Below are 27249 nucleotides of genomic sequence, written 5' to 3' on the forward strand. Positions count from 1 at the left end.
GGCCAGTTAGCTTAACATTTGTCATTCTTTTAATACATTGGAAAAATATTAGTCTCTTATAAAGGGTGTAATAGCAGAACATATGGAAATACATAATATAATCAAGCAGAGTCAGCATGGTTTCATGAAGGGGAAATCATGCTTGACAAATTTATTAGAATTCTTTTGAGGAGGTAACAAGCAGGATAGATAAAGGGGAACCAGTAGATGTAATGTACTTGGATTTCCAAAAGGTGTTCGATAAGCTACTGCACATAAGGCTACTTAATAAGATAAAAGCCCATGGTGTTGGGTTTAGTATATTAGCATGGATAGAGGATTGATTAACTAATAGAAGGCAGAGAGTTGGAATAAGGGGGGCATTTTCAGGATAGCAACCTGTAACTAGTGGAGGGCCACAGGGATCAGTGCTGGGGCCACAATTATTTACAATATAAATGACTTGGATGAAGAAAGTGAATGTACTATTGCCAATTTTGTAGATGACACAAAAATGGGTGGGAAGGCAAGTGGTGAGGCTGACACAAAAAGAGTCTACAGAGGGATATAGACAGGTTGAGTGAGTGGGCAAAAACTTGGCAGATGGAATATAATGTGGGAAAATGTGAGGTCATGCAATTTGGCAGGAAGAATGGAGGAGCTGAACATTATTTAAATGGTGAAAGCTGCAGCACAGAGGGATTTGGGGGCCCCTGTGCATGAATCCCAAAAATCTAACATACAAGTTCAACAGGTAAGGCAAATAGAATGCTGGCCTTTATTTCAAAGGGAATAGGGTATAAAAATAGGGAAGTCTTGCTAAAACTATATAAGGTACTAGTTAGATCACACCGAGAATACTGTGAACAGTTTGGGTTCCCTTATTTAAGGAGAGATATAATGGCATTGGAGGCAGTCCAGGGAAGGTTCACTAGGTTGATCCCAGATATGGAGGGTTTTTTTTTAAATGAGGAGTGATTGAGTAGGTTGGGCCTGTACTCATTGGAGTTTAGAAGAATGAGAGGCAACCTTATTGAAATATATAAGATTCTTAAGAGGCTTGTCAGGATAGATGCTGAAAGGTTGTTTAACCTTGTGGGAGAGTCTAGGACCAGACAGTATAATCTCAGAGTAAGGGTTCACCCATTTAAGATAGAGATGAGGAGGAATTTCTTTTCTGAGAGTAGTGAATCTGTGGAATTCTTTACCACTGAGGGCTGTAGAGGCTGGGCTGTTACGTATATTCAAGGCTGAGATAGATTTTTAGTCAGTAAAGGAACCAAGGGTTATGGGGAAAAGGCAGGAAAGTGGAGTTAAGGAACATCAGATCAGCCATGGTCTCACTGAATGGCAGAGCAGACTCCATGAGCCAAATGGCCTACTTCTGCTCCTTCATCTTAAGATCTAAGTAGATTATGGTGCGTGGGGCACTGGCACAAGTATTGCGGAAAGTGGGATCTGTACCATTGGGACAGACTACACCTGAACCATGCTGAGACTGATGTTCTAGCGAGCCGCATAACTAGGCAAGTAGAGAGGGATGCAGCTAATTAGTGGGGGTAATGGATGAAATTAGGGAAGCTGTGGTAAAACAGAGTAGAGACAAGGCAAGGTATTAATATGGGAAATGATAAACAGAACGTGACAGGAAGGGATAGAGAATACAAATGTAAGAGTAACACAGCAGTCAATGCTAGAGGTTACAAAAATAATGAAAAGGACAAAACTAAAAGCTCTGTATCCAAATGCACGTAGTATTCAAAACAAAACAGATGAACTGATAGCACAAATTGAAATAAATAAGTACAATCCAATAGCCACATTGCTGCAAGATGACATATTGGGTCCTGAACATTGAAGAGTACATGACATTTAGGGAGGAGAAGAAGCAAGGAAAAGGTGGAAGGATGGCTCTGCTAATTAATGATAGTATTAGTGCATTAGAGAAGTATGACCTAAGTTCAGGAAAGCAGGGTGTAGAAGCGGAGTGGGTTGAGCTGAGGAATCATCGAGGCAAGAAGTCACTTGTGGGAGCGGTGTAATTGTAACTGTAATTGTAGCCCTAATTGTAACTACTCGGTAGGAGAGTATAAAGGAAGAGATAATGGAAGCTTGTCAGAAAGGTATGATGATAATCATGGGGGATTTTAATCGGCATATAGACTGGAAAAAAAGGAGTGGCTAGGGAGATCGTTGATGCATTAGTTTTAATTTTCCAAAATTCCCTGGATTCAGGGAAAGTTCAATTAGATTGGAAAATAGCAAATGTAACTCCTTCATTCAAAAAGGGAGGAAGACAGAAAGCAGGAAAATACAGGCCAGTTAGCTTCCAGCATTTACCCTATGACAGATGTTAAGCTATCGTTAAAAATGTTAAGCAGGGCACTTGGAAAAATTCAAGGCAATCAGGCAGAGTCAACATGGCTTTGTGAAAGGGAAATCATGTTTAACCAATTTATTGGAGTTCTTTGAAGTAACATGTACTCTGGATAAAGGGGAACTGGAGGATGTACTATACTTAGATTTCCAAAAGGCATTTGATAAGGTACCATGTCAAAGGTTATTATGGAAAATTAAAAACTCATGGTGTAGGGGGTAACATACTGGCATGGATAGAAGGTTGGCTACCTAACAGGAAACAGAGGGTAGCCATAAATGGGTCTTTTTCTGGTTGGCGGCACGTAATGAGTAATATGCCATAGGGATCAGTGCTGAAGCCTCAACTTTTTTCAATTTACATTCATGACTAGGATGATGGGACAGAATGGTATGGTTGCTAAGTTTGCTGATGATACAAAGATAGTTAGGAAAGTAAGTTGTGAAGAGGACATAAGGAGGCTACAAGGGGACATAGATAGGTTAAGTGAGTGGGCAAAGATCTGGCAAATGGAGTATAAAGTGGGAAAATGTGAAATTGTCCATTTTGGCAGGAAGAATAAAAATATTATCTAAATGAGAGATTGCAGAGCTCTGAGATGCCAAGGGATTTGGGTGCCTTAGTGCATGAATCACAAAAGGCTAATATGCAGGTACAGCAAGTAATCAGGAAAGCTAATAGAATGTTATCGTTTATTGAGAGGGGAATTGAATATAAATGTAGGGAGGTTATGCTTCAGTTGTACAGGGGACTGGTGAGACCACATCTGGAGCACTGTGTACAGTATTGATCTCATTTAAGGAAGGATGTAAATGCATGAGAAGCAGTTCAGAGAAGGTTTACTAAACTAATACCAGGAATGCGCGGGTTGTCTTTGAAGAAAGGTTGGATCGGCTAAGCATGTATCTGCTGGAGTTTAGAAGAGTAAGAGGCAACTTGATTGAAAAAAATAAGATCCTGAGGGATCTTGACAGGGTGGTTGTGGAGATGATGTTTCCTTTTCTGGGAGAATCTAGAACTAGGGGTCACTGTTTAAAAATAGAGGTTGCCCATTTAAGACAGAAATGAAAAGAAATTTTTTCCCGCAGTAGGAAGTGAGTTTTTGGTAATCCCTTCCGCAAAAGGCAGTGGAAGCAGAATCTTTGAATGTTTTCAAGGCAGAGGTAGATAGATTCTTGATAAACAAGGAGGTGAAGGGTCATCATTGGTAGGTATGAGGTTTCAGCTATGATTTTAATGAATGATGGAGCAAGCTTGAAGGGCCAAGTGACCTAATCCTGCTCTTAACTCTATGTTCCTATGTGGAAGCAAGCAGCACACAAGACCCCCCACATCACACTTGATAAATAACGAGTAACGTTATAATAGTACGCTGTGATTTAAATGTCAGTCATACTCCACATAAAAAAAGTCCAAATTTCTGGATTTTGGAGCGTTTTGGCATGGTTTTATTGTGGGCACTGAAATCACCCAGAACAATTAAAATGCCTGTATGACTTTAGGTGAATAATCAACACCTGCAAAGATCGTACCCAGTTCGCAGGATTCCTTAAATTTGCAGTGATGCAAAATGTTAAAGTAGAATGTAGAACCTTAAGCACAAAGGCCCCCTCCCAGCCCAAAAAATACAGCTTCTGCCAAACAGTTTGTCTGAGGATTTAGACATCAGCTTGTGATAAACAAAGCAAAACTCAGTATGGCAGCCACGGTCAGTCAGTTCTCATTTTCCTAATTGTCAGGTTGAATTATGCTGGGACTTTTTTAAAAATTCTTTCACGGGATGTGGGCGTCACTGGCTAGGCCAGGATTTTTATTGCCCAACCTCAAGTGCCCTTGGTGGTGGTGGTGAGCCACATTCTTGAACTGCTGCAGTCCATATGGTGTAGGTACACCCACAGTGCTGTTTGGGAGGGATTCCAGGATTTTGACCCAGCGACAGTTATAGATCATCTACTCACAAGGGCCCAGAGATAAAGCAACAAGATATAATTACTGAAAATAAATGGAATCATGCATAATTTTCCTTTTGAAGTCTTGTTAAGGCTGAACAGCCTGATTGCTGCAGCTAACTCTGCACTGTACAAACCTTTCATGTTGTCACCTGCACCCATCTAAGTATAAATGGTGACCTCATGTAATCCCCTTTGCATTACTTCTCTTCCCATTCTCCAGTTGTCCACAGTACATCAGTTGACAGTGAGACTGAATTTTGCACTGTCCCTCTGGAACCAGGATTCTCTTGTACTGTATAATCTTCTGGACAAAGATCCTCCAATGTTTTTCTCTGATCTCCTTTTCAAAAGCTAGATGAATGAAGCTCCATCAACCGGCATGACCATCTTCAACAAGAGAGAATCTAACCATCGCCCCTTGACGTTCAATGGCATTACCGTCATGGAATCCCCCACGATCACCTCCTGACTCCTCAAAACCTGTCCACCATCTACATGGCACAAGTCAGGAGTATGATGGAATACTCTCCACTTGCCTGGATGAGTGCAGCTCCCACAACGCTCAAGAAGCTCGACACTGTCCAGAATAAAGCAGCCTGCTTAATTGGCACCACATCCATAAACATTTGCTTCCTTTACCACCGACAAACAGTGCATCCTTCCTACAAGATGCACTACAGGAACTCACCAAGGCTCCTTAGACAGTACCTTCCAAACCCACGACCAAGGGCACCAGGTAGATGGAAAGACCACCACCTGGAAGGTCCCCTTCAAGTTACTCACCATCCTGACTCGGAAATACATCACTGTTCCTTCACTGTCGCTGGGTCAAAATCCTGGAACTCCCTTCCTAACAGCACTGTGGGTGTACCTATGCCACATGGACTGCAGTGGTTTAAGGCAGCAGCTCTCCACCACCTTCTCAAGGGCAACCAGAGATGGGCAATAAATGCTGGACCAGCCAGCAAAGCTCACGTCCCGGTGAATGAATTAAAAAAAGATCAACCTCATTATTTTTCACAAGTTGGTACTGCATCTGAAGAACCAACATATTTCAAGAAGTGTCTAAAATTCTCCTTAACTAATCCTCAAACCTTCAATTCCATTCCAAAAAAAGGGACTGAGCAATTTTATGAAGAGAAAAGCCACTTGGTTAATCAACCTCTCCCTTTGGTTGATGAACACAATTGAACTAACACCTTGATAGGACAATATCCTACTTACCACAGGGCAGAGACCAAGCCAAAGCCATGATGAGGTCACCCAGGTAGTTTGGGTGACGGACAAATCCCCACCATCCAGAAACAATCAAACTCTTCCCTGTTGCTGTGGGAATAGTTTTTAAATCTGCAGAAAGGAAGATATATCATTTGTAACTTGATCCATTTGTTGATGCTTGGTGATAGGCAGGGGTAATGGCTGCTTGGAGAACAGTGCTAGCAGCAGAAGTCCTAGAAATTACCTGCTGCATGTGCTGGGGTGGTACATTTTCAATGTTGAAAGTGCCTCATAAGTGGATATGTAACTAACTGCTGAAGCTGATTTGTCTACTTTCAGAGTATTTCTGTCACTATAGAAATTAGGAGGTTTTTAAGCAGGAAATTCATAAAAGTTGTAAACTTTTGTACAGGACTTCCCATGGGAAATCTCTCACAGAAATGCTCCGAATAGTACCTTAGTTATGTTGCATATTTGGTACAGAGTTTGTAAAACTTTTAGATGACAGTGCAATATTATCACCACAAATAACGAATCCTTTCATTTACTAAAACCTATATCGAAGGAACAACCTCCCAGTTTATAGAGACACACACACACACACTTATTTTTATGTAAGTCTTGGTACTTACGTGCCAGTTTGGGGTCATGAGGATTCCTTCTAAAAGCGTTCTTTTGCGAGTTGGCCCCCCGGAATATGATGTAACCAACAGCTACAACATAAACAAACATTATGAATCATGTAAAGTCTGACAGTTGGAACAAGACTGACTACACTGTTGTAATGTAGCACTGCATTTTGCATATATAGTCATTAGAAAGAGAAAAGTACTGATGGAAAAGTTCTCTAAATGCTCTTACTGTTGAGAGCAATGATCGCCAGAGCTACTGGCCAGCTCAGTTCACTTGTGTGATTAACCAGGTAGAAAGCCTGTAGGCTGTATGTGAACGGTACCCAGACCAGGTCTCCAAATATCAGCATGTATCCAAGTCCATCATGCACAATATCCATGGTGGTCAGAATTGCTTCCTGTATTCAAATATCAAGAACAACAATAAAGTGAGAACAGGAAATTCTGCTCTGAAGATGATGCAAACCTGCAATCTGGAGAGAAGCAAGTGAAGAAATTATCAATATTCATCATATATCACCTACATTCTCCATTTCAGCTGTTGCTCCTTGCCAAGAAAGTTGTAGAGATACCAGGCTTCACACTTTGAACTTACAGCAAGTGCTAGCAGACTACCTGACCAGAGAAAAGTATCACAGCCAAGCAACGTTCACACAAATGCATATAGCAGGAGTCAAGAGATAGCTATCAGGAGGGGGTTTCCTGGATGATTTATCCCTCCCTAACCCAGGGCATTGAGGTAAATAGCTGCCCCTCTCCTCTCGCAGCTGAGACCAGCTATCAACAACAACCAGGGGATGAAATCGAGAACCTTCAATTTGTATGATATAAAAACTTATCCAGCTGAGCTGTCGGAAGAACACCTCCCATGATCCCTATGTGCATTATTTCTTCACCCTCTACACTAAGCTATTTCTCTATCAAACTGTTCCCATCTTCTTCTGAATTGATTTCTTGTTGGACCAAGAGCCAGGGCTCCCAGTCAGTATCTGGTACCTTGGCCCTACAACCAATAATCACGTATGAGCCCCAACAGTGAACATCAGCAATGGAAAGGCTTCATGACTGAGCTCAATTCTGTCCTAGCCCAATTTCCACACATGCAAACTTGCAGCTAAGATGGTTGGAACAATGACCAGGAAGTAGGACTCTAGCTGTCTTTGTACTCCCAAGCCCAGAGACACTGAGAGTTTTGTTGCTGACTGCCACCCTTCAAAAGAGGCAGTGGAAAATCAGTAACTTGAAGAGTTAATAGGATTAATGAGAGTTGGAAATACCTCGTTCCACAGTGCATCCATCACATACAGAAGCTGGAAACTGTTCACCAGTACCATCGCCAACGAGGGCGCATCACGGCCCTGAGATTCCATCTCGGCAAACAACAAGCCCAAGTTAATGACAACCTGCAATATTTATAAAAAAAGACGGTGGAAAATACTTCGAAAACAGCCATCTCACATCCTCACAAAGTAGTTATGTAGGCATCTGACAGTCAAACAAACCTACCTTTTGAGAAGAGTCACAGAGGAGTTTTAAAACTTAACAGGATTGCGAAGTAAACTTCTTTATATTCTTTCACAGAAGTGGGAGTCACTGATTTGGCCGGCATTTGTTACCCATCTCTAATTGTCCTTGAGAAGGTGGTGGTGAGCCACCTTGAGCTCCTGCAGTCCATGCGGTATAGGTGCACCACAGTGCTGCTAGGAAGGACGTTCTATGATTTTGACACAGCGAAGGTGAAGGAACAGTGATAAATTTCCACGTCAACATAGTGTGAGACTTGGAGGGGAATTTGGTGATGTTCCTAGGCATCTACTGCCCTTGTCCTTCTAGGTAGTAGGGGTTATGAGTTTGGAAGGTGCTGCCGAACGAGTCTTCATGAGTTGCTGCAGTGCATCCTATAGATGGTACACATTGCTGCCACTGTGCGTTGGTGGTGGAGACAGTGAATGTTTAAGTTGGTGGACAGGATGCCAATCAAGCGGGCTGCTTTGTCCTAGATGTTGTCGAGCTTCGAACGTTGTTAAAGCTACACTCATCCAGGCAAGTGGAGTGTATTCCATCACACTCTTGACTTGTGCCTTGTAGATAGTGGACAGGCCTTGGGGAATCGGGAGGTGAGTTACTTGCCACAAAATTTGCGGCCTCTGATCTGCTCTTGCAAGTACAGTATTTATATGGTTGGTTCAGTTCAGTTTCTCTTCCACTTGAAGAAAAGGTCAAACACTCCTTTGAGGAAATACATTAGATTCAAGGCTGATCATTTCTCATAGTGGCCGAACTTGGTGACAAGCTGTGACCCTTGGACCAACCTATGGGTGTGGGAAGTGATATAACAAGCAAAGGATTTCATAACCACTTTACAAATCTGCAATAGTTCAGGAACATTCAGCTTTTTGCAAACTGATCAAGCAAAGTTGCATCTTGAGAGCTGTCTCTTCACCTCATTCAACCAAAGCTACAATATTGAGTATTTTGTCTCACCTCTATATTGGATAGATTATAGGTGCATAACAAATGATTAACCCTCACAGACTGGCAAGTGCATTATTGCACCAAAAACAGAGAGAAGGTAACAATTTCCTTTTTTGTTCAGAAAAAGACAGACATTCTGTAATATTTGGGGTTGAAATTTAAAAAAGGAAATTTAGATAAACTTTTACGAATGCTGAATATGAAACCTGTGCATATTCTGAGAGCTGGAAATAACTGGAGTGGACAATAACCCTATCCACAGTAGCAGCTGAAATTCCAGTCTGAGCTGTCACCGGCGGCAGAGGACCATCCAATCTTGCCAATTAGCACGTGGACACACTTTGATCAAGATCAGGCCTGCCCAACACATGTAAATACACACTTCCTTTCAGCTTTGGGAATGTTATGCGAAGCAGGGTTATAGGACAGGGGCATGTATTGTAGTGGAAGGGAACTTGGAAAGAATCAGAGAACCAAAAAGATCTGCAAATGTTATTCAGTATGCAAAAATCCTACCCTTTGGTTTATCATTTTTGTCAGTAGATGTTTCAAACTCACCCAGCCCAACAAGCCTGGACGCAGCTCACAGAAGTACTTAAGATCAAAGTTTCTGATACGAGGATTCAGTTCACGCCCAATAAAGAAATCATAAACAAAACTACCTGCAAACCAATGTAGACATTAAAGAAATTACAATTTGTGCTTTATATAGTAACTAGATCTGAAGTGTTCATTACATTAAAACGGGAACTTTCCACCTCTTGCAGGCATAAATTTGTTTCTGAAAACTTCAGTGTGTGTGAATCGGTGTGTATTTAATTCTGGGGGTAATGGAATTGTGCACACTGATACAGAATAAGAGCAAAGCACTAAACATATCTGCCCTGCAGTATGTCAAGTGTGCATTACACCACGCCTCACTAAACACTCACAGACTGTCGATAAAATGTGGAGCACAACACTTAAACTTGATTATATTTTCATTGAATTTATAGGTTTAAGGTTAAATGATGGAAGCATTCCCAGCTACTTATTTCCAAAATCTTATTTTGACCCAATAGTTATATCTGGATGGATAAGATACAAACTAAATCCTTATAGACTAAGAATAAAGAGGTGGTTTCGAAGGCCGGGATTCTGGGGTTCTGACAAGAAATTAAGGCATAAGATTTTAGCTTTGGAGCAAGCTCTTGCATTGCCTCCCTGAATCTCTTCACCTCTACGCAGCTCTCTGCTCCTTTAAGACGCACCATAAAATTCTTTTACAATAAAAATCAAAATACTGTGGATGCTGGAAATCTGAAATAAAAACAGAAAATGCTGGATAAACTCAAAATGTCTGGCCGCATCTGTGGAGAGAGAAACAGTGTTAATGTTTCGAGTCTAATATGACTCTTCTTCAGAACTAGTTCAGTTCCAATTCCAAAGTCATCATATTGGACTCGAAAAGTTAACTTGTTTCTTTTTTTAAATTAATTCACAGGATGTGAGCTTCGCTGGCTGGGCCAGCATTTTATTGCCCATCCCTAGTTGCCCTTGAGAAGGTGGTGGTGAGCTGCCTTCTTGAACTGCTGCAGTTCATGTGGTGTAGGTACACCCATAGATGCTGTCAGATTTGATGAGTTTTTCCAGAATTTTCTGTTTTTATTTAAAATTTTCTTACCAAGCCTTTTGGTCACCTGTCCCAATATATTATTACATGGTTCAGTGTAAAATTATGATGGATTCATGCTCCTTTGAGATATTTTACTAAGCTCAAGACTTGTTTTTATAATATGGGGAAAAACTGAAAGAACTGTAAAAAGCATAGAAGGGAAGCAAGAAGGGATATTTAGATGGCTAAGGTGGGCTATGACTGACTATCAATATGAAGGGGAAATAAAAAGGGCGTTTAGAATGCACAGGAGAAATATAAAGCATAGTCAATGAAGAGATTGGACCATACAAAAATAAGGCACCTTGGGTGAGGAAATGTCAGAGGGATATATGTATTTTGCTACATGTTGGAGCGGAAGCTGGATTGTTAACCAATTATGGATGCAGAATACTTAAGCAGCTTTGGGAAGAAGGAACCAAACACCATGGTAAAGGGAAACTCTGCCAAAAGTACTCCTACAACTTATTAAAGAAAGGAAGGGGGAAGGTATAGGCCAGTAAATTCTACACCTTATAAAGATATGGGCTAATCAGCAACAGTCAGCATACTGTAAAGGGCAAGTCATGTTTCACTAATTTAACCAACTTATTTGAGGACATCACAAAGAATGGGTGAATTTTGAGATGGTATTGACAAAAAGTGCTGCATAAAACAGACTAATTACAGAACTTAAGGTAGATGGTATTAAAGTGTAGACAGAGAAAAGGCAGTAGAATATGAAGTAACAAGTAGAGGGATAGGATTTTCTTCAGAATGTTAGGATATGGAAGTGGGTAAGTTTCAAGGATCTGTGCAAGGTGGTCTTTTGTTTTCTATCGAATAAGTAATTTGAACATAAATGCAAGAGGGATAATGTCAAATTAGGGGCATGGAAATCTGAGGAAGAGCACATGAGGAAACAGGCAAGTTATTATGCACAGGTAGAAGATAGCTGCAGAGAAATGAGAGGTAGCACATTTTAGGCAAAATAACAGCAAAAAGGAAGCTAAATATCTCAAATACTATGATTCTTAATAGTGGAAGAAAGGAAATTTCTAAGGATACAAATGAATAGACTTCACAACAAATTAATAACTTGTGAAGTGCCAAATTGCGCACAGAAAAATTTCACTTTCAAATCAGTTGATCTGTTTTGGTCACACTAGTGAATGATGAATATGCCCTATTCTTCTTCAAAAAAGATATCATAGAATCAACTTTGAACAGGTAATTGGGCATCAGATTAACATTTCACACAAGAGAAGACACCTTTAACAATGCAGCCATCTCTTAGTCTTGCACCAAAGTACCAGCCTAGATTATACACTTATGTCCTGGTGTGGCACCTAAACCCAAAACTTTCTGACACAGAAACAAGAATAACATGATTGAGCTAAACTGGCAATTAGTGACTTTTAGTGGTGGGTATACAGGTAGAACAAGAACTAAACAAAAAGGCAATGAGATTCTCAGCACTGTGGAAGATAGGAGATAATGACATAAAAATTTAGTGCAGTCACAGATTGAGTTTTATGTACAGTTCTGGCCACTCCAGTACACAATCTTTAAAAAAGCTAATGGAATATTGGTCTTTGCTTCAAGAATATTTCAGATTGAAATTTCAGGCAAGAGATGCAGGGCGAATGTGAAGAAGAACATTTTTTATGCAGCAAGTGATAATGACCTGACTGCCCACAAAAGTGGTGGATGTAGAAATCCAGTCCAAAGGCTTTTTCTTTCCATTCATGGGATGTGAGCGTCAATGGCGAGGCCAGCATTCATTGCCCATCCCTAATTGCCCTTGTTCAGAAGGCGTTTTAAGAGTCAACCACATTGTTGTGGGTCTGGAGTCACATGTAGGCCAGACCAGGTAAGGATGGCAGATTTCCTTCCCTAAAGGACATTAATGAACCAGATGACTTTTTACAACAATCTTAATAGTTTTGTGGTCATCAGACTTTTAATTCCAAATTTTTTTTATTGAGTTCAGATTTCACCATCTGCCGTGTAGAATTCTAAACTGAGCCCCCAGAGCATTAACCTGGGTCTCTGGAATACTAGTCCAGTGAAAATACCACTAGGCCACTGCCTCCCATGAATGTCCCACAGACTAATGATCTGCAGACACATGTCAGAATCCCACCACGGCAGCTGGTGGAATTTAAAAATTCAGTTAATGAATCAAGGATTAAAAAGCTAGTATTGATAATAGTAACCATGAAAACACTGTCGATTGTCATAAAAACACATCTGGGACAAATATTCACGCTTAAATGCCCTCCGAGATGGCCTAGCATGCCACTCGGTTGTATCAAACGTCTATAAAAAGGAATTAAGCCGGACAGCTCACCTGGTATAGGCTGAGGCACTGGAAACAACAACAGCAAACTCGGTCCCGTCGACCCTGCAAAGTCCTCCTTACTAACATCTGAGGGCTTGTGCCAAAATTGGGAGAGTTAATCCACAGACTAGTCAAGCCTGATATAGTCTTCCTCATGGAATCATACCCTACAGATAATTTCCCAGACAACGCCATCACCATCCCTTGGTATGTCCTGACCCAACAAGAGGACAGACCCACCAGAGGTGGCAGCACAGAGGTATACAATCAGGAGGGAATTGTCCTGGGAGTTCTCAACATCGGCTCTGGACCCTATGAAGTCTCATGGCATCAAGTCAAACAGGGGCAAGGAAACCTCCTGCTGATTATCACCTACCACTGTCCCTCAGCTGATGAATCAGTGCTTCTCCATAATGAACACCACTTGGAGATAGTACTGAGGATGGCAAGGGCACAGGACACACTCTGGGTTGGGGACTTCAATGTCCACCTCCAGGTGTGGCTCAGTAACACTAATACTGACCGAGCTGGCTGAGTCCAAAAGGACATAGCTGTTAGGCTGGGCTTAGTGGCAGGTGGTGAGGGAGCCAACAAGAGGGAAAAACCTACTTGACCTCATCCTCACCAATCTAACTGTTGCAGATGCACTTAGTTAGGAGTGACCAACGCAGAGTTCTTGTGAGACAAAGTCCGGCCTTCACACTAAAGATATCCTCCATCGTGTTGTGTCGCATGATCACTGTACTAAATGGCATAGATTTCATACAGATCCAGCAGCTCAAAACTGGTCGTCTATAAGGCATTGTGGGTCATCAGCAGCAGCAGAATTGTACTCAACCACAATCTGTGAACTCATGGCCCAGCATATCCCCCACTCTACCACTGCCATCAATTGGGGGATCAACCCTGGTTCAATGAAGAGTGCATGCTAGGAGCAGCACCAGACATATCCAAAAATGAGGCTCAAGCTGGTGAAGCTAGAACATGGAACTACCTGTGCGCCAAACAGCAAAAGCAGTAAGTGATAGACAGAGATAAGCGATCCCACAACCAACAGATCAGATCTAAGCTCTGCAGTCCTGCCACATCCAGTCACGAATGGTGGTGGACAATTAAACAATTTACTGGAGGAGGCAGCGGCTCCACAAATATCCCCATCCCCAATTATGGGGGAGTTCAGTACATGATGTGCTATCACCAAATTTGCAGATGATACAAAAATAGGTATATTCAAGGTGGAGAGAGACGGATTTTTAAATCAGTAAGAGAATCAAGGGTTATGGGGAAAAGGCAGGAAAGTGGAGGATCATCAGATCTGCCATGATCTCATTGAATGGCAGAGCAGACTCGATAGGCTGAATGGCCTATTTCTGCTCCTACATCTTGAGTGCAAAAGATAAGGCTGAAGCAATTGCAACAATCTTCTGCCAGAAGTGCTGAGTGGATGATCCATATCGGCCTCCTTCAGGGGTCCCAGCATCACAGATGCCAGTCTTCAGCCAATTCGATTCACTCCACTTGCTATCAAGAAACAGCTGAAGGCACTGGATACTGCAAAGGCTATGGGCCCTGACAATATTTCAGCAATAGTGCTGAAGACTTGTGCTCCAGAACTTGCTGTGCCCCTAGCCAAGCTGTTCCAGTATAGCTACAACATTGGCATGTACCTGGCAATGTCCGGTACACAAAAAAGCAGGACAAATTCAACCCGGCCAATTACTGCACCAGTCTACTCTCGATCATCAGTAAAGTGATGAAAGGAGTCATCAATAGTGCTATCAAGCGGCACTTGCTTAGCAATAACCTGCCTACTGACACTCAGTTCAGGTTCTGCCAGGGCCACTCAGCTCCTGAGCTCATTACAGCCTTAATTCAAACATGGACGAAAGAGCTGAACTCCAGAGGTGAGGCGAGAGTGACTGCCCTTGACATCAAGGCAGCATTTGACCAAATGAGGGATCAAGGAGCCCGAGCAAAACTGGAGTGAATGGGAATCTGGTTGGCAGACAGGAAACAAAGAGTAGGAATAAACGGGTCTTTTTCCAAACGGCAGGCAATGAATAGTGGGGTACTGCAGGGATCAGTGCTGGGACCCCAGTTATCCAGTTATTCACAATACATATTAATGATTTAGATGAGGGAATTAAATGTAATATCTCCAAATTTGCAGATGACACAAAGCTGGGTGGGAGGATGAGCTGTGAGGAGAATGCAGAGATGCTTCAGTGTGATTTGGACCAGCTGAGTGAGTGGGCAAATGCATGGCAGATGCAGTATAATGTGGAAAAAGGTGAGGTTATCCATTTTGGTAGCAAAAACAGGAAGGCAGATTATCATCTAAATGGCTATAAATTGAGAGAGGGGAATTTGCAACGAGACCTGGGTGTCCTTGTACACCAGTCGCTGAAGGTAAGCATGCAGGTGCAGCAGGCAGTAAAGAAGGCAAATGATATGTTGGTCTTCATAGCCAGAGGATTCGAGTACAGGAGCGGGGATGCCTTGCTGCAATTGTACAGGGCCTTGGTGAGACCACACCTGGAATAGTATGTGCAGTTTTGGTCTCCTTATCTAAGGAAGGATGTTCTTGCTATAGAGGGAGTGCAGCAAAGGTTTACCAGACTGATTCCTGGGATGGCGGGACTGACATATGAGGAGAGATTGAGTCGATTAGGATTATATTCGCTGGAGTTCAGAAGAATGAGAGGGGATCTCATAGAAACCTATAAAATTCTAACAGGACTAGATAGGGTAGATGCAGGAAGGATGTTCCCAATGGTGGGGGAGTCCAGAACCAGGGGTCACAGTTTGAGGATATGGGGTAGACCATTTAGGACTGAGATGAGGAGAAATTTCTTCACCCAGAGAGTGGTGAGCCTGGGGAATTCGTTACCACAGAAAGTAGTTGAGACCAAAACATTGTATGTTTTCAAGGAATTAGATATAGCTCTTGTGGTGAAAGGGATCAAAGGGTATGGGGAGAAAGCGGGAGCAGGCTATTGAGATGGATGATCAGCCATGATCATAATGAATGGTGGAGCAGGCTCGAAGGGCCGAATGGCCTACTCCTGCTCCTAGTTTCTATGTAAGTGGCTTGGAGGGGAAACTTACAGGTGCTGGTGTTCCCGTGGGTGTGCTGCCCTTGTCCTTCTATATGGTAGTGGTCGTGGGTTTGGAAGGAACTGTCTAAGCAGCCCTGTGCGAGTTACTGCAGTGCATCTTACATATGGTACACACTGCTGCCACCGTGCATCCGTCAGTGGTGGATTTCCTTGCAAAAAGAGAGTAGGGAAAACAGGGCATAATCTTATAATTAGAACTAGGCCATTCAAGAACAAAAACAGAAATCAAGTTTTTCTCACAAAGGTAGTGGACATCTGTAACTCTCTTCCCCAAAAGACTGTGGATGTTAGGATAATTGAAGCTTTCAAGACCATGATGGGACCATGATTATTTTCCCTTCTGGGGGTGTCTAGAAGAGGGCATAATCTGAAAACCAGAGTTGTGCCATTTAGAAGTAAAAAGAAGAAACACTTTTTCTATGCAGTGTTATGAGAATACTGAATGACTTATAAGTGGTTATTGAAACAGTAGCCAACATCACTTAAAAGCTGAAAATGCTAGAGATACTAAGAAGATCTGGTAGCATCTATGGTGAGAGGAACAGAGAGTTAACATTTCAGGATGACAACCTAATGTCAGAACTCAGTTGCTCCACAGATTCTGCCAGACCTGCTGAGGGTTTCCAGCATCTGTTTTAGTCTGCTTTTGTACCACTTAGAAGGGAGCTGGTTAAGTATTTGAAAGTAGATATAGGAAAGGGATGGAGGGCAAGGGCAAGGAAATGGAATTAGAATGGCTAAACCCTTAACCTTTGTTCAGTTAATGAACAGTCACTTACCAGAATTTCCTCCTACTGCCAGCTCATCAGCAGGAACACGCCAGGAACGCACGTACAGGTAAATGCTCAGCACAAGGGAGAAGGCCATTGCAGAGATTGCGAGTTGCAACAGGTTAATGTGGATATAGCTCAGGTTCACCTCATTGTACAGGGCAGCTGCTACTGCGGCACCACACAGAAGAAATGCATAGAATGCTAAATGAAAAAATGAAGACAATGAATAATATTTTCAGAACTGAACACTAGGGAGGAAAAGAAAATTATACCTGTCATACTAACATTGGTCACCATCTTATGGGATATTTTATAGCCTGTTAAGGTTGGGTCTTTTCACACAGAAGGAAGACACTACCCCAATGAATTGTGCTAAGGAACACAACTGAAACAAATCTTTTTTTAAAATAAATTTAGTCAGTCTTCTGTGTATTTTATTCACATTTTCTCTCCAAAATTCGGTTTTAATACACAAGGTTCTTCTTTAATTTTTCTATTTTCCTAATGGAACTGAGCGAGTCTTGTTCCTCCTTCAAGTTTCAGTGTTAGCAATTTCAAAGTGTTAACTATGCAGCAGGTTCTGGTTGGTCATAGAACCACTGCATGTGTCTGAAGACAGCATACATGGACGAAGGAACTGATGTTGCACTGCAGCCAAGTTTGCTGACAATATGAGATAGATAGGAAAGCAAGTTGTGGGGAGGATACAAAGTGTCTGCAAAGGGATTTGATAGGTTAAGTGAGTGGGCAAAAAACTTGGTAGATGGAATATAATGTGGGAAAATGTACGGTTGTCTACTTAGGCAGGATGAATAGAAAAGCAGAATATTATTTAAATAGAATCATAGAATAATTACAGCAAAGAAGGGCATTCAGCCTGTTTTGTCTGTGCTGGCTCTCTGAAGTAACTAGTTCCATTCCCCCGTCTTCTCCCTGTAACCCTGCATGTTCTTCCTTTTCAGATAATCTCATTCCCTCTTGAATACTTCAATTGCCTCCACCACGCGCTCTGGCAGTGCATACCAGATCCTACAGTTGCTGTGTGAAACAGTTATTCCACATGTCGCCATTGGTTCTTTTGCCAATTACCTTAAATCCGTGCCCTCTGGTTCTCAATCGTTTTGCCAATGGGAACAATTTCTCCCTATCTACTCTATCCAGACCCCTCAAGATTTTGAATACCTCCTTCAAACCTCCTCTCAACCTTCTCTTCTCCAAGGAGAACAGTCCCAACTTCTCCAATTTATCTACATAACAGAAGTTTCTCATCCCTGGAACCATTCTTGTGAATCTTTTCTGCACACCCTCTAAACCTTCACATCTTTCCTAAAGTATAGTGCCCAGAACTGGACAAAATGCTGCAGTTGAGCTGAACCAGTGTTTTATACAGGTTTAACATAACTTGCTTGCTTTTATGCTCTATGTCTCTTTTGATAAAGCCCAGGGTTCCATGTATTTTATTAATCGCGCTCTCAACCTGTCCTGCAACCTTCAATGGTTTATGGACACATACAACCATGTCCCTCTACTCCAGCACCCCTTTTAGATTTGTCTTTTTTGTCTCCAGTATTATACTGTCGCGCTGCATTCTTCCTACCAAAATGAATTACTTCACATTTCTCTGCATTAAATTTCATCTGCCACTCATCTGCCTATGTCACCCACCCGTCTTGAAGTTTGAAGTTTCCTTCTACACTATCCTTCTTGCAGCACATAATATTTCAAAGCTTTCTGTCATTCACACATCTTGAAGTTGTGGCCTGTATGCCAAGGGTTAGGTCATGAAGTGCAGGGGAGCTTCAGTATAAACTTTACTCCAGTCCGAAAATCAACTGTTAACCACTAGACTTGTTTCTTGGCTCGGTCAATTTTGTATCCATGTTACAAATCACCCTTTTATTCCACGAGCTCTAACTTTACTCACAAGTCTCTGTTGTGCGGCATTTTATCAGATGCGTTTTGCAAGTCCATGTATGCCACATCAAAATGCTGGGTCAAAATCCTGGAACTCCCTCCCTAACAGCACGGTGGGTATATCCACACCACATGGATTGCAGCAGTTCAAGGAGGCAGTTCATCATCACCACCTTCTCAAGGACAATTAGGGACGGGCAAATAAATGCTGCTCTAGCCAGAGACACCCACATCCCATGAAAGAATAAATAAAACACCAACAACATTACCTCATCAACCCTATTATTTCAGCAAAAAATTCAAGCATGTCAGTTAAACAACAATGGGGAGAGACCGCAGAATGCTCCGATACAAAAGGATATGGGTGTCCTTGTACATGAATAAAAAAAGTTAGCATGTAGGTACAGCAAGTAATTCGGAAAGCAAATGAGATGTTGGCCTTCATTGCAAGGGGAATGGAGTATAAAAGTAGGGAAATCTTGCTACAACTGTACAGGATATTGGTGACACTGTATCTAGAGTAGTTTTGGTTTCCTTACTTAAGGAGGGATGTACTTGCACCAGCTCAGAGGAGGTTCACTAGGCTGATTCCTCAAAAAATGGGGAAAGGTTGAGCAAATTGGGTCTATACTTATTGGGGTTTAAGGGAATAAGAGGTGATTTAATTGAAACTTAAGATTCTAAAGGGGCTCGACAGGCTAGATGCAGAGAGGATGGTTCTCCTCATGGGGGAATTTAGAACTAGGGAACACAATTTAAAAATAAGGGGTCTCCCATTCATGACAGAGTAAGCAGGAATTTCTTCTCAGATTTGTTAATTGTGGAGTTGTCTTTCCCAGAGGGCAATGGAGGCTGGGTCACTGAATATATTCAAGGCTGAACCAGACAAGTCTTTGATCGACAAAGTAGTCAAGGGTTTTGGGGACAGGCAGGAAAGTGGAATTAAGGCCACAATCAGGTCTTACTGAATAGCAATAGCAGGCTTGAGGAGCTGAATGGCCTACTTCCCCTCATATTTCTTATGCTCTTTTGATCTTTGAAGCATGATAGGATGTCTTGGAAGAAATGCTTTCATACAAAATATTCCTGGAATGTGGATATATTGCCATAATGTTGAAGCTAGTTGAAGAACATTTTTTTTAAAAAGACATAAAAAGGTGATGGGGGATTAAAAACAAGAGAATATGCAATTCTTAGATGATCTAACAGAAAACTAGCATGGGCTTGATAAGTTGAATAGCTTCCTTCTGTGCCAACTTTATTAATCACAGTATTAATGTTATCTTGGTTTAGAAGCTTTGTTAAGCTTTGTTTGCTAAGCAATCTTCGGCCTTCTCGAGCTCAAGTGATTTCAGTTCTTTATCTAACTCATCCAAAACCGGAGGCCGCGGGAGAGCATCAAGCATGGACTGGGAGATGTCCGTCTCACAGGAGTACAGCTCACTGTAGTGTTCGGGCCATCGGGACATCAGAAATAAAGGCAACAGAGGAGGTGCAACAACTACGGGGACATCTCATTTCTTAGCATCATGGGGAAGGCCTTTGTTAGGTTCATACTAAACAACTTTATCTACTTGCAGACCAGGTGTACCTAGGAGCAGTGTGGTTTCTGTGCCAGTAGATGTATCATGGACATGATCTTTTCCATACGCCAGCTACAAGAGAAGTGTAAGAAACAGGTATACCTCTTTACCTTAGATCTCATAGCTTGACACCATCAGCAGAGCAAGGCACAACAAGATTTTGAGGAAAATTGGTTGTCACCAAAGCTCCTCATTCTCATCCACTTCTTCCATGACAACATGCACTGCACTGTACAGTCTGCTGGCTCCATTTCTTACAGTTTCACAGTGAAGAATGGAGTGAAACAGGGCTGCATCCTAGCTGCCACTCTGTTTGGCATCTTCTTCTCCATGCTCCTGACCTTTGCCTTCCCTTCAGATATAGAAGGAGACTTGCATACTAGGTTAGAGGGCAGGCTCTACAATCCATCAAGACTGAAAGCGAAGTCAAAAACACACTGTGACCTGATCAGAGAATTCCTCTACGATGGTGCTGCTCTAGTCACCCACATGGGAGCTCAGCTACAGAGACTCATGGACAGTCCCACACCTGTACCTGGCTGGTTCTCCCTGACTGGAAGCATCAAGAAAGCTGTGGTCATGGGATAAGGCATTGCATCTCTGCTCCTGATCATACTAAATAACACCCTGCTGGAGGTAGTTGGAAAACTCTGCTACCTCAATCCACAATGACAATCTGTCCTTTAATCAGAACTTGATACATGCAGAGGAAAAGCAGCATGAAACGTGCATGGAATATCAAGCTGACCCTTAGGACCAAGCTGATGGTTTATAAAGCCTGTTCTCAGCACCTTGCTGATTGGTTGTGACACATGGATGATTTAAAGTTATCAAGAAAAGCAGCTCAACAATTTCTATCTTGGCTGTCTGCAGTGCATAATGGGTATATCCTGACAAGAACAAAATAATGAATGCTGCAGACTTTGAGGTTGCTGGCATTCATCAAAAAGAGGCAGCATTATTAGCTCGGCACATCCGTGGGGTGGAAGCTGGCTTACATATCCAAGAACTTTCTGTATGGTGAGGTAATCAGAGATGATCAGTAGGATGCCCAAAGCACCGCTCCCCTAAACATCTATTATCATAACTGTGAATAACTAGCTTATGACAGAGGAAAATGGCGATACCTCCTCTGGCCTGGTGTGCACCACCATGATGACCAGTGGTTAGGCAGCACATGCCAATGCCACAAACAACAACCCACAACGACACCTGGTAGCTTCAGATGCGGCACTTGTGGCAGAATCTGCCTCTCAAGGATTGGTCTCTTCAGTCGTCAGCAAAGGTGCACCATAAGAAGATCCATCTGAAACGGACTGTTTGTTGCACGTCCATCATCTTTCATAAATGGGAAGATGCTGATACACACAATGTCCAACACTGTCAGCGCGTCTATGAACTAATCTCAGAAGTGACTTCTTTTCTTTGCTGTTTCTTATTTCCACCCAAATGATTCTATTTACATATGAACATACAAATTAGGAGCAGAAGTAGGCCATTTGGCACCGTGAGCCTGCTCTGCCATTCAATAAGGTCATGTCTGATGTGATTGTGGCCTCAACTCCACATTCCATCAACACCCAATAACCTTAGATTCTTGATTAACAAGGGAATCAAGCTGCCTCTGTCTTAAAAATATTCTATGACCCTGTCTCCACCACTCTCTGGAGAAAAAGTGTGTTCCAAAGATTCATGGAAAAAAGAAAAAATTCTTCTCATCTCCGTCTTAAATGGGGGACCCCTTATTTTTAAACTATGTACCCTAGTTCTAGTCTTTCCCACAAGGGGAAACATCCTTTCAACATCCACCCTATCAAGTCCCCTCAAGATCTTATATATTTCAGTAAGATCAGCTCTCATTCTTCTGAACTCCAATTGACACAGGCTCAGCCTGTCCAATCTTTCCTCATAACACTTTCCATCTCAGGAATCAATCCAGTGAACCTTCTCTGAGCTGCTTCTAATGCATTTATATCCTTTCATAAATAAGGAGACCAAAACAATACACCGTACTCCAGATGTGGTCTCACCAACACCCTGTACAACTGAATGAGCATTATGACTCAGTGCCATTCTTCTGCCTTTTTCATTTAACCCTGCAAATTATTTCTATTTAAAATAATCATCTAATACCCTCTTAAATGCCTCGATTGAACCTACCTCCACCACGCTTTCAGGCAGTGCATTCCAAACCCGAACTTCTCACTGTGTGAAAAAGCTTTTCCTCACAAGGCATGTACTTCGTTTGCAAACCACTTTAAATGTGTGCCCTCTCATTCTCGATCTTTTTACAAGCAGGAACAGTTTCTCCCTATCTAGCCCCCTCATGATTTTGAGCATCTCTATCAAATCTCCTCATAGCCTTCTCCTCTCCAAAGAGAACAGATCCAACTTGTCCAGTCTATCTTCAAAACTGAAGTTTCTCATCCCTGGACCTATTCTTGTAAACCTCTTCTGCACTTTTTCCAACGTGTTCACATCCTTCCTAAAGTGTGGCACCCAGAACCATACACAATAAGTACTCCAGCTTAGGTCCAACTAGTGTCCTATACAAGTTCAGCATAACCTCCTTGCTCTTGTACTCTATGCACCCATTAATAAAGCCTAGGATACGGTATGCTTTATTAGCTGTTCCCTCCACCTGTCCTGCCGCCTTTAAAAACTTGTGCACATTTACACCCAGATCCCTCTGCTCCTGCACACCCTTTATAGCTTGTACCCCTTATTTTATCGTCTCCCTCTGTCTCCACGTTCTTCCTACCAAAATGCATCGCTTCATACTTCTCCGCATTGAACTTCATCTGCCACCTACTGGCCCACTCCACCAACTTGTCTAAATCCTTTTGAAATTCTATACTGTCCTCCTCACACTTTACAATGCTTCCAAATTTTATATCATCTGCAAACTTTGAAATTGTCCCCTGCCCACCAAGATCTAAATCATTAATACACATCAGGGAAAAGCCCAGGTCCCAAGACCGACCTCTGGGGATCTCCACTACTCCAACCCAAAAAATATCAATTAACCATTACTTGCAGTTTCCTATTACCCAGCCAATTTTGTAAGTGCGTTGCTATTGTACTATCCAGGAACTATAACTTTTCTCAAGTCTGTTGTGCAGCACTGCATCGAATGCCTTTTGGAAGCCCATGTACACCACATCAACAGCATTACCCTCATCAACCCCTCTCTGTTACCTCTTCAAAAAACTCCAGCAAGTTAGTTAAACACGATTTTCCCCTAAGAAATCTTTGCTGGCTCTTCCGAATCAACCCATATTTTTCCACGTAACTAATAATTGTTTCTAGAAGCTTCTCCACCATCAGAGTTAAACTGACCGGTCGTTAACTGCTGGCTTTATCCTTACCACCTTTTCTGAACAAGGGCATAATGCCTGCAATTCTCCAGTGCCTTGCACAGCTCCCAAGTCTGGGGAAGGCTGAAAGATTATGGCAGTGCCCCTGCAATTTCCACTCATACTTCCTTCAATAGCCTCGGATGCATCTCATCCAGTCCCAGTGCCTTGACAACTTTAAATACCGACAGTTTATCCAATGTCTCATACTTCTCAATTTAGAACATTTCGAGCAACAGAGTTCCCTCCTTTGTCACCACGGCCCGGGTAGCATCTGCGTTCTTGGTAAAGACAGGTGCAAAGTATTCATTTAACACCTCAGCCATGCCCCCGCCGCCATGCGTAAATCCTTTTGGTCCCAAATTGGCCCACTCCTCCATTTACCACCTTTTTACTATTTATATGCCTAAGGAAGACTTTAGGATTCCCTTTTATGTTGGTTGTCGTAATCATAATGCCTCTTCATTTCTCTTATTTGCTTCTTCACCTCTCCTCTGAACCTTCTATATTCTGCTTGGCTCTCAACTGTATTTTCTACCTGACACCTGTCCTAAGCACACTTTTTCTTCTTTATCTTAATTTCTATCTCCTTTTTCATCCAGGGAGCTCTGGATTTGTTTACCCTACCTTTCCTTTTTGAGGGAATATACCTTGACAGTGCCCAAACCATTTCTTCTTTGAAGGTAGCCAATTGTTCAGCTATGGTTTTCCCCGCCAACCTTTGCTTCCAGTCTATACAGGCCAGCTCTGTTCATGCCACATTGAAGTAGGCTCTCTCCTAGTTAATTATTCTTATTCTGGATTGCTCATTGTCCTTTTCTACCGTCATCCTAAATCTTATGATACAATGATCACTCTTCCCTAAATGCTCTCTCACTGACACTTGGTCTACTTGGTCCACCTCATTTCCAAGGACCAGATCTAGCACTGCCTCCTTTCTTTTTGGACTGGACACATACTGCGGGAATAATGGCATGGAATATTACAATTTACATTTAAATCGTATTACATTCTAAATTAAGGGTTGCTCTGTACATTCATTTTTAATCAAGGGGAGGAAATAAAAACTTGTGAAATAGGATGTCTTTGAATCAGACATGAGAAGAGGGTTGAGAATCAGAGGGATACAGGAAAGTAGGTAGGTTTGATCTACAGAAATGGGACAGGCTGCTGCACTGAATGGCATTTCTCCATTAATATTTTGTGAACCCTGTTAAGTACATACCGTTGATCCTGTATTTAAGCTTCTTTCCATTTGCTAGTGGTAGTCCATCAACAATCTGTATGTAACAGAAGTAACTGTTAGAGAAATCAAAGATTATCACTGATATTGGAGCAAATGAAAGGGAGAGGAACATTTTCATAAAGAGCCTTTAGAAAATGGACATGCAGCCATAATGAGACCCCTATGAAAAACAGCTGACTTTCATGAATGGGTGATTGACCACAGAACTTATCAGACATAATTCACCACAAAAATGTGGCTTCTATAACCAAGCAGCTTTTGATCAGTTGGCTAGTTATCTAATTACATCTTCCCATGAACAGTTTTCCCTAATTGAATAAAAATATACATTTGCTAAATTCTTCTTTGAAACAGAGTCAGGTTCTATCGGGGTCGGCAAATGGGATGCTCTTCCATTTTTGGCACCCACTGTCACCAGCAATTACTACCAAATCAGGTACACTACTGACTAAAGCTTTCTCTATGCTGTTTAATATAACTAATCTAGATACAGAAGTAGTCCTGGGTTTGTTTAATTTTCTTTTTCCACAGCCATCTTTAAGGCATAAATGAGATTAACAATTAAATTCAGAACAGCAATTAGTTTTCTACTGTGGAACAAGGATTAGGCTACCCCAAACTTCCTTAACTTGGCATAACTGCAGACTGTATTCTGTTAGTCGGGGCTGGATTTGAACTCTCACCCTGCAAATAAAAGAACAGGACACTAAGCTGCGTGCAATGCAGACCTCCAAATAAGCTGCCTGCACAAAGCTCTGTAGAGATCCATATGCGCTATGAGCAACAGGGGCTGTAATGACAAGTCAAAAATAAATCTCTTCAGCTCCCCTGGTCCAGTGTGAGACCCGATACTTAGAAGTCACATCAGAAATGAACTTAGGCTGGCTTGTATTTTTTACCCTCCAAATATTAGAGTTGTGTAAGTAAGATAAAAAAATCAAATTGTACAACTAGCTCACCTACCTTCCTGGTTATATTTTGCAAGTTTTAAGTTACAACTTGCAGCATTGCTCTGTTGAAAGCATCAGTCAATGCTGCTAAAGTACACCACTATTTGAGCAACCAGAGTGACCAAGCTATACCAGGAACATCTCTAATCTCTGAGTTATAGTCCTTGGAAAAGGATATTTTTTTTAAAAAAAAGAAAATTTACAAGACAAACAGTGAGAGGTTTCCTCTAAAACATGCAGATAAATTACAATCTTATGAAATGAGGTTTTTCTCCTTTATTCTTTCACGGGGTGTGGGCGTCACAGGCAAGGTCAGCATTTATTGCCCATCCCCAACTGCCCTTGAAATGAGTGGCTTGCTGGACCATTTCAGAGGGCAGTTAAGAGTCAACCACATTGCTGTGGGGCTGGAGTCACATGTAAGCCAAACTGGGTAAGGACAGCAGATTTCCTTCCCTGAAGGACACTCGTGAAGCAGATTGGTTTTTTTTACAACAAATTGATGATAGCTATCATGGTCACCATTACAGAGAATAGCCTTCAATTCCAGATTTTATTCATTGAATTTAAATTCCACCAGCTGCTGTGGTGGGATTTGAAGCCATGTTCTCAGAACATTACCCTAGGTCTCTGGATTACTAGTTCAGTGACATTATCACCACATCATCATCATCTCCCCATTGCTCTGTTCTTTAAATATCTATATCTCCACCCCACCCCCCCTACACCATTTGACACTGTGGCTAAAGTATTAGTACTGAATATACTGCAGAATTCATCAAGTCTACTGTGAAAGCACAACTCAGACCCACCACCTCGACATTGAGAAAGACAAGAGCTGCAACATCACAAGAATATCATTACCTAATTCACAAAGGCCTCATCCACCTCTGCCTAAAACCAAGGGCACAAACCATAATGACTTAAGCAAACTTGCTGCCAACTTAGAATTCTGAAATTCCCCATATAACATCAATGTTACAGCACCTGCATCTCAAGCGCAGAACCCAATAGTTCAGAAAGACAGCCTATCACTACTTTCTCAGGGCAACTAGAGGTGAGGTGAAAGTGACTGCCCTTGACACCAAAGCACATTTGACCAAGTGTGGCATCAAAGAACCCGAGTTAAACTGGAGTCAAATGGGAATCAGGCAAAAATCTCTCCGCTGGTTGGGGTCATACCTAGCACAAAGGAACATAGTTGTGTTTGTTGGAGGTCAGTCATCTCAGCTCCAGGGCATCACTGCATGAGTTCCCCAGGGGAGTGTCCTAGGCCCAACCATCTTCAGCTGCTTCATCAATGACCTTCCTTCCTTCATAAGGTCAGAAGTGGGGATGTTTGCTGATGATTGCACAATGTTCACCATTCGCGATTCCTCAGATACTGAAGCAGTCCACGTCCAAATGCAGCAAGACCTGAACAATATCCAGGCTTTGGCTGACAAGTGGCAAGTAACATTCATGCCACACAAGTGTCAGGCAATGACCATCTCCAACAAGACAGAATCCAACCAGCGCCCCTTGATGTTCGATGGCATTACCATCACTGAATCCCCTATTATCAAAATCCTGGAGGCTACCATTGACCAGAAACTGAATCGGATTAGCCATATAAATACTGTGGCTACAAGAGCAGGTCAGATGCTAGGAATAGTGCGACAAGTAACTCACCTACTGACTCCCCAAAGCCTGTCCACC

The 27249-nt window shown here is 42.1% G+C and overlaps 1 protein-coding gene across 3 annotated transcripts in view; it reads right to left on the reverse strand.

Annotated features, from left to right (window-relative positions):
* The window catches only part of lbr (lamin B receptor), a 63298-nt gene that overhangs the window by 6012 nt on the left and 30037 nt on the right, over window positions 1-27249 (reverse strand). For all 3 annotated transcript variants that reach the window (XM_041187806.1, XM_041187807.1, XM_041187808.1), the window contains exons 7-13: window positions 24581-24635; window positions 16509-16703; window positions 9192-9295; window positions 7436-7561; window positions 6388-6556; window positions 6159-6239; window positions 5533-5655 (exon numbers count right to left, since the gene is read on the reverse strand). In XM_041187806.1, the coding sequence (XP_041043740.1) occupies window positions 5533-5655; window positions 6159-6239; window positions 6388-6556; window positions 7436-7561; window positions 9192-9295; window positions 16509-16703; window positions 24581-24635 (853 nt within the window). The remainder of the gene's footprint in view (window positions 1-5532; window positions 5656-6158; window positions 6240-6387; window positions 6557-7435; window positions 7562-9191; window positions 9296-16508; window positions 16704-24580; window positions 24636-27249) is intronic.

The sequence above is a fragment of the Carcharodon carcharias genome, chromosome 5 (genome assembly GCF_017639515.1).
Source record: "Carcharodon carcharias isolate sCarCar2 chromosome 5, sCarCar2.pri, whole genome shotgun sequence".
NCBI lineage: Eukaryota > Metazoa > Chordata > Chondrichthyes > Lamniformes > Lamnidae > Carcharodon > Carcharodon carcharias.